This window comes from Desmodus rotundus, chromosome 13 (genome assembly GCF_022682495.2).
Source record: "Desmodus rotundus isolate HL8 chromosome 13, HLdesRot8A.1, whole genome shotgun sequence".
NCBI lineage: Eukaryota > Metazoa > Chordata > Mammalia > Chiroptera > Phyllostomidae > Desmodus > Desmodus rotundus.
The window spans coordinates 17,277,276-17,289,266 of NC_071399.1; the positions used below are offsets into that span (position 1 = coordinate 17,277,276).

Genomic DNA, 11,991 nt, shown 5'->3' on the forward strand with positions numbered 1-11,991 from the left:
ACATGTATCAGCGGTTAGAGCTTTTGAACTAGTAACCTCACTTTTGGGAATCCAGAAAGATGGAAAGATATTTGTATTAAGTAAAATATTCATTACAACATTTTTTCCAAAGAAAAATTGAAGACAAATAAAAGGGAATGCAAAGTAAATTCTGATAGATACATACAAAAGAAGATGATTAAAAATGATAAAGTAGTAAAATTCATGGAATTTCAGGGGTATTAGTGTGGTATTATGACCAAAGGACAAATAAAATTTTAGTTTGGTTGATAGATATGATAGTCACCTTTCTGATTTTATTACATTTAGAGGTAATCTCATCTTTCCAAGGTTTTGATTACCATCAGTTTTACATTTTAAAACTTTAAAATTAGAAACAGTAAAAGCCAAATAATAACACACTGTGCTAATATCCATTGGCTGTGTTACTTTTTCTTCCTGTGTTTTTTTTTCTCTTAACCTGCAGTTTTATTTGGGAAGTCCTAAGCAAGATAAGAACTTTAGAAAGAAGAATATAAACCTGAAAACTGTAGTAATTGAAAGACCACCTTTTCAGAGTGTCATTTAAGAATATTTGGTTGCAGATTGTTCATTTGTATTAGTTGTCAGAAAGGTTTGGATACCAGTTTTGTAAATGACAGGAAGATACAAGGGAATAGGTTCTCAGTTGCTTAGTTTCACCAAACTCCAGGGAATTGGAGATGACTGTCATCTTGGAAGGAAGAACTAAGAATTCCTTGATTCTGGAAATAAGATCTACCTTCCCCAGAAAACTAATTTAGTTACTAACATGCATTTTAAATAAAGTGTTTTGTTAGCTACAATATCCATTGAAAGGATCCTTTTCATTGGCATCTTATTAACAAGCGTGATTAGCTTCTATTTTAAGAATCAATTATTTTCAAAAAACTTGATGGAATTCACAGCATACATAATTCCTTTAGAAACAATTCTGGGAAGGGTGGCTTTGCTCCGCAGACAGTGTGAAACGTAATTTATGCAGAGTTGATGGCACTGACCTGATTTTGATCTCGTAGGTGAAGGGAGCAGAAGCGAGGCACACATCGAACCCCATTTCCGTTTCTGTTGGGCTGGCGGCATTTGCAAGGGGAACATTGCCTTTGGCCACCTTCCTCCTTTTTTCCTCCAAAATATTTCACCATTTCCAGCTCATAGGTCTTCTAGGATGTTCTATGTAATTTATTTTTAAATTGTATTTTTTCATCCTTTGCAGAGTTGAACAAAATTAAACTAATTAGAATGTTTGTTCCTGAAAACATTGACACGTACCTTATCCATATGGCAATTGAGATCCTGGGAAATGATTGTGACAACAGACTGCTACACCAGCCTTCGTGTGATCCCAACAAAAAGAGGTGTTTTCCCAACTCCGAGGAGAGCTGTTCAAGTTCTAAGAGAAGCAAGGAAGAAGCAGGCCCTGATGGCAAGGTGTTAATTGTATGTAGAATTTTCATAAAATGGCACTGTGTTCAATTTGCATATTCTAACACTTAAAATGCTATATTTTTTAAACTCATAAATTCTGATCCAAGGTTACTTTTTAAATCTTTGTGCTATATTTCTGTTGCTCTTCATAAATTTGAGCTGAGAAAAGTGGATTTAAGTGACAGAAAAGGTGAATATAGTTTGTCTTTTTAGCTTATTGTGTAGAGTGGTAGCTCAAACTTTTTCTCTACTTCATATTATATAGCCTGAAAATTATCTTTCTTTGATATGTATAATTAATACTGGCTTAAGCATATGATACTTCAAGTATTTAATGAAATGAAAACAAATTCTGAGTCCCTCCCAAACCGGTTGGTCTTTCCCACTGTCACCCATCATACTCTGCAGCTGTCTCTCCCGTGCAGGAGAGTCGTCCTGAGCTTGGCCCGTGCATCTTCCGCATGGTCAGAGAAAGGCCCTGAACTTAGCGTTATTGTAGAGCGTATGTTTTCTTGAAATCACATGCTTTGAAAATTATTTCTCTGTGTCTGGTGGGAAGAAAATACTGTTCTATGACAATGCGACTTTATTAAATGGTTGTATAAATTTGAAAATTTGGCTTTCAGTATCTTCTGGGTTTAAAATTACATGACTATGTGATAAATGTTTGTGAAAACTAGTAATTAACTAAAAAGTTATTTTAGCTCCTACTAGATGATCAATTCAGCATGGTAGTAAGTGGTTGACAGTATCTGTAGTAGAGAATGAAGAGCTCCATTCCAGTTCTAAAGTAATCTTTATAGGATTTCCTTTTCTCAAGAGCTTAGAAGTCAGAGAACTGGTCTTATTTCATTCTGCACTTCAGTTAGGTTTGTATGTATTCTTTTCTAGATAACCTAATGAAATTGGATTTGTTGGAACTCTTTACATTATGTTGATAATTGAGTTAGCTATAAGAGGTCTTTATATATATTGTCTTTATATTCCTTTATATGAAATATATATATTGTCTTTAATATATATAAAGACAATATATATAGGTTGGGTGGTATTGGTGAAATGTGGCTTCCATTCCCAGCCTTGTTATTTCTGAAATCTAGACCAGGTGCCTAAGACCTTATTTTTCCCCAACTTCTTACCTATTAATACAGGAAAAGGTGTAACTTTTAATTTTTCCTGAATATTGAAGCAACATTTATGTAAAGTATTTAACCACACATCACTTTTTTGCTTTTCCTCTGTTGAAATAACATCAGATGCCAGTGACAGAGTGGGGAGATTTTTGGGTGGGTGATACTGGATTTAGCCTTTTTTTCCCAATTTAGGAGAACAAGGATTTGGGGGGCTGGGAAGTGGATTAAGAGGTGAGTGAGCCAGTCAGAGTGTTTTTTTCTTCTGCCTCTGGACGTAGAAAACTTCTCCAGTGCCGTCTACTGGAGGCCTGGTTTCAGGGTCTTTCATATGTTAACATTCATCACCTCTACTGACCTTGTCCAATGCCTTCGTGGGGCTCATCTTACCATTGTGAGTGAGGCTTCTGATAAAGAACAATGTCAGAACAAGTTGTTTTTAATCACTCGATGCATTTTTAGATTTATAACTGTGGTGATTGCTATTAATATAGAGGCCCAGTCTTGCCTCTATTTAATGGAGGGAGGTTATGTCTCTATATTTTGTAGTTCTGAAGTACAGAGGTACACAATGGCTTCTTTAAACGTGTAGATATTTTATTTCAGAAAGTTTTCTGATAGTTTTTATTTCAGTAAACTTTTCTTAAATTTTACTTCTTATTTTTAATTCTTTCTTGAGCTTTTTTCCACTCAGTTTTGAGTTTTTCTGACCTTACGATGTTCTTTTAGATTTTGAATCATTTTCTTAATGTTTTTTAGCTCATTTTGAGAGGTTACAGTTTTATTCTGTATCTTAGAAGGTCTTTCTGGGTTATGGGACTTGACCTTGGTTGTTGCCCATTTTCATGTGAAGTTAATTTTCCTGCATTTTCAAAACAAGGCATGATTCGGGATAGTTTCCGGGGCACAGAGCTCTCTCTTCTGTTGTTTTGTGTACTGTTCGAAGTAGGGAAACCGGGTTTATGTATGAGATACACCCCTCTGCTGCTTTCCCCTGGGCTTCCTCTTCCCTATGCTGCTCTCCTGCCTGTCCTGCTTGGGTTGGAATTTTCACCCCAGCAGTTCTCGTGAGTGTGGGGCCTTCTGGAAGGCGGCTTGGTCAGGAGAGCTCATAGGCGCCAGCTGCTGTAGCCCCGTAAAGGACTGCTGTAGACCTCTTTCAGACCCCTGCAAAAGCCCTCCCGTTTCAGGTGCTGTCCTCAAATTAATCTGTCATGCTTTCCAGTGTATACCTGTGGGCTGTTTTGGGCTTTTCCGGTTCTCGGGCACCTCACTGCTTGCCTCTGCTTTCTCCCCTACATATGCGATACCATGCAGGTCTTTGGCTGTGGGTGGTTTATGCTCACATGATTATAGTTTTGGTTGCCTGAGGATACCTTTAAATTTTCTTTCACTGTAAATGTAGAGGATGAATTTTTGTTTTTCTGTCTAGTTCTGTTTTAATGCTGGGATTCAGGGAAATTTAAAAAACTGCTGGTGCTTCCACCATCTTCCAGAACTCTTTCCTCCTGTTTCACTTTTTTCATTTTAATTTTCTTGATTGCCAGAGAGAGAGAGAGACAGAGAGAAAGACTGAGAAGACGGAATTTCCTGCCCTGCCAGTGAGTTTCATTATAAATTAAAATATACAATATTATTTACAAACTGTTTTAAGACACTCAGAAAAAATTGCCTTATGGGTAATATTGTTAATATTCAATACAGAGTAATAATTTTCATAATTTTCTTTTTCATTAAATTTACTGGGTGTGACATTGATTAATAAAATTACACAGGTTCCAAGTCTACAATTCTATAACACATCATCAGTGTATTGTATTTGGTGTGGTTACCACCCAAAGTCCTTTCGTCACCATGTATTTCACCCCCTTTACCCTTTACCGTGTCTCTTCCCCCCCTTTCTCTGTGCGTCCACCATGCTGTTGTCTGTGTCCATGAGTTTTTGTTTATTTTTCTTACTCATTTGTTGTTTTCAGTTTTATATCCCACATATGAATGAAATTGTGTGGTTCTTGACTTTCTCTGACTGACTTCACTTAGTGTGATATTCTCCAGATCCATCCATGTTGTTGCAAATGGTAGTATTTCAATAAGAATTTTCTTAAGCTTTGCTTTTTTAGGCATAGTTTTTTTTAAAAAGAAAATAGTACGTGCTGAACTATTTTGTATGCCGTAAAAATATTAAAGACTGATGGAAAACACACTTGTGATTTTTCACTGAAGGATAAGAGTCACAGAAATTCACCGACTTCTTTGAATCAACCACCCAGTGATCCAAAAATAGAAGATCTCTTTACAGATTCACATGTACAGGTAAAGTTGATTTAGTAACAGTTTTTGTGACAAATATATTAGGCTCGAAAACGAATATGTTTAGACATATCTTTGTTTTAGATGAAATTAAATATGAATATAACATACATATTTCTCTATTTGTTTACATATATATGCACATACAATCAGCTAAATGAGTTAATGTGATGTTTTATATGCTCAACTTAATGATAATAGCTTGTTAATAGAATTTAGAGTATCAAAAAGATGTAAATATCACCTTAAAATGTTATCAGGATTGCTGGAATCTTAGTCTGCCATGAGGAAGGACGCAGTCTCTGGCAAGCATTGCTTCTGCTAGGGGACCTAGATGTCACAGTTCAAGTCCCCCAGACACTTACGTGAGACTCAAAAGGTAGTCAGTGTGAGTAAGCTCTTCCCCCTTTCTCCATGAAATAAGATCATTATTGTAATTATAGGAAAAATGCTGAAGATCATACTCTATAGAAATGTCATAGGCAATAAAATTCAATGTTTTCAGGATAATAAATGATATTAGTTACCAATTAGTGAGAGTTATGAATAAATCAGAATGTGTTGTGATATTTTGCCCATATTCTTATTTAATTCTCCAAATAATCTAGTCACGTTATGTGCTGTTAATCTCATTTTCTGTGTGGTGAAATCGAGGTTTAAATAGCATGCATAAGGTCACACATTTAGCAAGTGACTCAGTTAGAACTTAAACCTAGTTCTGTCTGGTGTCAAAGTCCCTGCTTAATCCATAGGATTTGGCTACCAACAAGACTTCGGTTTTGTTTTCCTCTGCTCTGTCACTGTTCAGATTTCATGCTGTATGCTACTTTTTGGCTTTTTTGTAATCTTAACTGTTTTCCTTTCTCTAAATGCACTTTTGGGTCCGACTCTAATTGTAAGCAGCGGTAGTTGTCTGGCTGTACGGGGTTTTGATATTCAAGTCTTTAGGGAAGAATAATTATTTTTGGGCCAGTTTTATGTCTACCCAAATGCCTTTTATCTGTGTTACTTATATTCCTAATATTTATTATTTCTAAGGCAAACATAAAAATCTAATCTCTTCCCTGGGAGGAAATAGGTACTTGGGAGAAAAATTGCTATCTTAAATCTTATCCGTTTTTTAAAAGCTTTTGCTGAAGTGTGAATAGTCCTTTCCTCTATAATGGATTTCTGTAATTAAACTGGAACGGCTAACAGTTTTTACCTTTTTTAAATATAAGTTTTAGAGTTTTTTTGCTAAGGATCTTTTACTTTATCCCCCATCCTTAAATATTTTGAAACCATTTTTAAACGTAGAAAACATAGTAAAGTAACAAGCGGTTAATGAAGATTATGTCTATATAGTCTTCATTTTTGAAATGGAGTAAGTCATACTTTTGTACCTTAGGCTAACAGACATGATACCTTAGATGAGGCCGCCTTATCATAAAGTCCTGCAAATACTTTCAATAGCCACATTAACTCTGCTGGATTCCAGGGTGGGCTGATGTCAGAACGACTTCTCTGTCGTGTTAGTTGAGGATCTAGTTTGAGGACCTAGTCCCCAAAGTAAGACAAGAGAAACTAACACCATTTTAGGCTTATGGAACACTTACCTACGTAAAATTGTGTAGTTTTCTTCACATGGAGATTGTTCAGTGCACAACCACTGCCTTTGGTTCTTAAAACAGTTTTTCTTCAGAGACATTTAACTTAGGTTCTGACGCCTCGTGTGGGGCGTGGTGCCCCTGAACTTGTGCAGAGTGTTGTGTGTGGGTATGTTCGTCTTTTTTTCTCAGGAGTGGATCTCTAGTTTTTAACAGATTCTCTAAAAGTCTATGAAATTAAAAACAACCCTGAAATTTATTCAGTGAACTTATTTCAGTCTACTGTGTCTCAGTCCCTCTGCGAGGAACTGATGATTGAGCCCCTGTCCAGTCCCTCTGCCATTACAGATGCGGCAGTGGCGTGCTTTTCAGATGCCTGAGGCAGCTCTGTGTGTGTGCGTGTGCGCTTGTGTGCGTGCGAGGCACACTTGTGCCCAGGCAGTGGTCTTCCTCAGAACGTGAAATTCACCATGTTGGTCACCCCAAAGCAAACACACCAGGGGACATAGACCTGAAATGATACCTAGTCCTTTCCTTCCCAGAGGAGTGTCTAAGACACACACGGACGACAAGTAAATTACCTAAGTTAATGACAGAGTGATTTTTTTATCTCTTTTTTTAAATTGACTTTCTGATCCAGAAATCAGTTAGAAAGATCTCACGTTTTTGTTTTATTGGGTGAGGGAAGGACGGTGGGTGCATATTTAATAATGTGTTAATTTTGTTTCTGATGCATTTTTAACAGTGCAGACATTTCCTTTTCTACTTTTTTTTCCCTTATAGTCATCATCTGAAACTTCAAAGAGGAAACTGCCTGGGTGGTTTGCCAAAGGAAATGTGACCTTACCGTCTACCAGCAAGAACTCAACGGCCAAAACCAAAAACAACGGGCTCTTCGGTTAGAATGGCAGCTGCCAGAGGGATTATGTTTGTCTTGCTGTGTTGTAACGGAGGTGCTGTATTTTGTTCCTGAAAAGACTGGGGAATACCATTTCAGTTTAAAAATTATTCTAATCTCCAAGTAAAACTCGCCTGGCCGTTAATCAGCTGGCATCTTAAAACAGCCTCGTGCGGTTCACTTGAGTTTGGGTCGTCCGAGTGAGTGCGTCGCAGGGTTCTGAACTGCTTTCCTTTAAGATTGCTTTTAGGGACAGGCATTGCCCTGCTTTCTACTCTCTGTATTTCAGCGCGCATTTGGAGAGTGAAATGTGTGGTGATACCATACAGGTAACACGTCGGTCGTTGTGTGGCGGTGTGTGTGTGTCAGACATGCCTGTGTCACCCAGATTCTGCCTTGTGCGGGAAGAGATGCAGCGATTTCACAGACCGTCTCTGCTGTCGTCAGACTGTGCTCTTCGGCACACCGTTAGATGCCCTGAGTGCACCAGCGCGGGGAAGCGGAACATTTGGGTTCCACTTAAATGGGGAAAAAGAATGTAACAAAGGAGACCAATGGAAAATTGCATTTTCTACACGGTTTCTATTATTTTTTTAAATAATAAATTTAAAAAATGTCCTTCATACTGAATGTTATAAAGATTATATATTAATCTGTTTGAAGCTTTCATTTATTTAATTACCCTATTTTTTGAGGATGTCAGAATTTGATTCTAAAATCTACTTATGTAGCACACATAACTGAAATATCTAGAACCCACATCGTTGACACTGATTTGGGTAAACCATAGTTAATATAGCTTTAAGCAGTTTACCATATGGCCTTCCTTGACTTTTATAAATAAAAATAACTGTTGTTACTAAATAAGAAATACGTGATTGTTGTAGAATTAGAAAATCCAGAGAAGCGGAAAAAAGAAAATAAAAATCACCAATAGTCCCGCCAGTGAACCAGCCCCCTTTATGACATTCGCCATAACTTTTTATACGCACGTTTTTCTAGGTTTGTTACATGAATAATACATGAAAGCGTTTTCTTTGTCAAACATTCACGTTGTACTTAAAACATGAAAGTGCCCATATTCCTATTTTCTCAAGTGCCATTACTTGCCCTGAACCAGAAGGTAACTTCTGTTGTGTGTGTGACAGATGGCTCTCCAGTCATTTGTTCTGCATTTGCATGCCTTTGCGTGGGTAGCTCTACACATTCTTATCTTTTAAACACAAAAGAGATCATGCTATATGCAATTTCCTGCCCCCAGTTTTTTTGTTTAATATACGATGAAGCCCTTTCCATTCAGTGTATATTGGTCTCCTTGTTTTTTACAGCTACAGACTATTATCTCCTATAATTTATATAATCACTTTTCTCTTGGTCATTTCTGCTTTGTCATTTTTCTACAGTAGATTGTTTTAGAAGTGAAATTAGAGAGTGAAACATAAACATGTGTTATATTTCATTCGCATGTATGTTGAACATTTTTGTCATTAAATAGTTTTCCACAGAATCTTGTTTTGTGGCTCTATGTAGTGCGGTAATCCTCCAAGGGTGGTCTGCAGACCATTAGGAGGCCCTACCACCCTTTCAGGGGCCACCAAGATGTTATCTGCCTTTTGTATTATGTTGATATTCACAGTGAGGGTGCCGAGCAACAGGGAGTAAAACCACTGGTGTTTTAGTGCAGAGCAAAGCAGGGGCACCCGGTTATTGTTTTTGTTAATTCTCAGTCCTTTTCAGTGTGCTGCCTGACGCAGTGCCAAGTTCGCATAAAGCTCTTCTGCTACCGGAGTACGAGGGTCTTCTCCGGGAAAAGGCCTGCTTTGATTGGTCGGGTTGTGAGCTGAATCGGTTGCTTTCTTTCCCTTTCTTTCCCCACGGGACACCGTTTTTACTGAAAACAATGGCTGATAGGGAACAGTGATTGGTCATTCAGACTTGGGCGTTTGGTGGACATTTCCTTTCAAAACTGAACAAAGTCAGCCTCTCACTTCAAGGAAAACTGATTACTTGTTGCCAATGATAAAATTTGAGATTTCTAGCAAAATTTATAATGTTGAAAAACATGTCTGCTGCCAGGAGTTTCACAGCTTCCTGTAACACAGACTCTTCTAATGCGATGGCAGGGCGACTTTTTATTTTCACATTGTATAATGACTTTTGTCAATGTGTAGAAGCTCTGTGTAACCCAGTGGGCCAGGATTTTCTGGATGATTAACATAGGATCGCACAAAGTCATGCACGGTAAAAGATGCACTCAAAGCGCACGAAGGACCGGAGGGCTGTAACAAAGCAGAGGAAGAAAAAAGTCAGTTCCGATTGTACCCTGCAACCAATCTTTAAGAAGCTAACCCTCATCCAATTAGGATATCGTTTCAAAGAAGAGTATCTACAATTATCTGGAGAGGTTACTAAAGTACTCCTCCCTTTGCTAACTACATACCTGTTTGAGGTCAAACTTTCTTCATGTACTTCAGCCAAAACAGTACATGGAAACAGATGGAACGAAGAAGCGCCCCTGAGGATCCAGCCTCTCTGTGTAACCAGAGGACGTCACTTTTCTCACTTCGGGGGTGGGGTGGGGTTTCCAAGAAGTCTATTGATGTTACATGTGATGGATTTACTACTGCTGTTTTTAAAGAAATTAATAAATATTTTAAAACTATTTCTCAGTTTTAATTTCTAAAGATGATAAATAGTGGTAGCTGTTACCTACGTTAACAAAAGCTCTTCTGGGCCCTTAATAATTTTTAAGAATATAACAGGGCCCCGAGATCTAGGAGGTTGAAAACTGCTGATACGGTATTTTATTATATAGACATCTATGAATTATTTAGCTGGTTTCATATTATTGGACATTAAAGTTGCCTCCAGTTTTTCTGCTATTCGAAGCACAACTTTGAATACTTTGCAATGAAATATGGTATAGTCTCATGCCAAAGACATAGGAGAGAGAAAATTAATTTTTTTGTTTACGTAGTAGAATTTATGCCTTCCCAGCAGGCCTGTTTGGGTTGGTTCAAGAGATAATTCCAACCTGGATGTGGGATTGTCACCTGCGACCTCAACTAAGCTTGTCTTTGGGAACTTTGGATCTGGGTTAGGCATATGACCTACGCTGTCCAATCAGTGAACCTCAGGACTTACTACGGGAATGCTGGAACAGAGGTGTTCTCTTTTCCCCTGCTGTTACTGCTGAGGAAGCATGAACCTTGGGAGTGTCGGAGCAATTTTAGGACCATGAGGAATCATCCTTTAGTGAAGCTGACGCTGAGCCAGGCAGAGTAGAAACAGGGCACCCAAATCAGGCTGCTGGTGATACTTCTGGGCTATTAATTCATACCTTTTCTGAAGTCGGACATCACTTTGCATATTTCAGATACACAAGGCATTACATTTTCTTATGTAAAGCCTGTTTCAATGAGGGTTTTCCTTTCTTGTTTTTAACTTCCAATTGTGTGCAGTTGTCACAGCAGTGACGATTGACAGAAAGACCCTCCACCAGACACAGAAGATGTAAAGTTTCTTTAACGGCAGAGGATGTAGAATCTCAGAGAGTTCCGCAAAGTAGATGACAAAGCAGTATGCTCCTAGGCAAAAGCAGAGGCTTCTACATCTCACACATTCTCCATGTTTTTCACAGGTTCCCACTGGGGTGTTTGCACCCTCCCCTTTCCCTGCTCCCCACGCCCAAATCCCTACCAGCAGAGCATGTTTTGGAGGTTCTGCTGTACATCCCTTCCTGATCATTAGGTGCGAGTAACTGGTACAAAATGATCATAGCACATGAGAGAGTATTTACTGTTAAAATAGAAAACTGAACTGAGCTTCCCAGGTATAGCCACCTATCGGTCTTCAGCAGCCTCAGGCCTCAAGTCTGTCTCGGGTTCATTCTTAGAAACAAGGAGTTTCTTTTAGCTTTTATTCTTATGCTGTCTCCTCCAGAAAGTATTGATTACATTCTTTTCTGTGTTGTCATAGGACCATAGAACTACGGTAACAGTCAGGAAAATCCCTGCCAGTTACTTAGAATTCAAAACAGCTGTGGTCCCACCAGACTGTTAAAATAAGAACAGAAAATTCTTTCTATTCAAAGAGGTTGCAATAGAATTAACTAAGAGCATGAAAGATCCAGTGGGATGACCTTACAGTCATTTTAGAGCTAAATAGACTGTAGGAATAATGAACGTTGGCTGTTCTCTGCCTTTGCCGGCAGCGAAGCTGCAGGGGCAGCTGCTTTGTAATCAGAAGGCTGTTAGTGGTTTGGTCAAAGAAAGGAGTTACGTAATTCTGACATTTAAGGGCACTGGGCTAATCTTCTCAAGGCACCAAAGTAACTTATTTTTCACCTAACAGGATACAAAACTTGTACAAAAATCATTGGAATCATAAAGTATTTGAAAATTAATGTACTATGCTGATTCATGAATCAGCATGTTAGACAGTCTTAAAATTTCTGAATATACAATTATTTTTAATTTCTTCAAAGGCTTATTATAGGTGAGTAAGGGTTGGGATACTTGAGCGGGGGAGTGCTGACACGTAAAAGAGTGAGGAGCAAGGAAGGAGAAAAAGGCGGCTGCTGGAACCCTGTGAGCCTTAGAGAACGGGTGGGGCTCTGCGA

General features: G+C 38.3%; 1 protein-coding gene across 6 annotated transcripts in view; it reads left to right on the forward strand.

Annotated features, from left to right (window-relative positions):
* Positions 1-9,227, forward strand: part of WRN (WRN RecQ like helicase) — a 124,076-nt gene extending 114,849 nt beyond the window's left edge. For 4 of the 6 annotated variants that reach the window (XM_053916345.1, XM_024562607.4, XM_071220178.1 and 1 more), the window contains 4 exons: positions 1,235-1,458; positions 4,124-4,177; positions 4,800-4,889; positions 7,256-9,227. In XM_053916345.1, the coding sequence (XP_053772320.1) occupies positions 1,235-1,458; positions 4,124-4,177; positions 4,800-4,889; positions 7,256-7,375 (488 nt within the window). In that variant the 3' untranslated portion in view covers positions 7,376-9,227. The remainder of the gene's footprint in view (positions 1-1,234; positions 1,459-4,123; positions 4,178-4,799; positions 4,890-7,255) is intronic. The other 2 variants (XM_071220179.1, XM_071220180.1) reach the window with 2 other exon arrangements.
* The last annotated feature ends 2,764 nt before the right edge of the window (positions 9,228-11,991 follow it).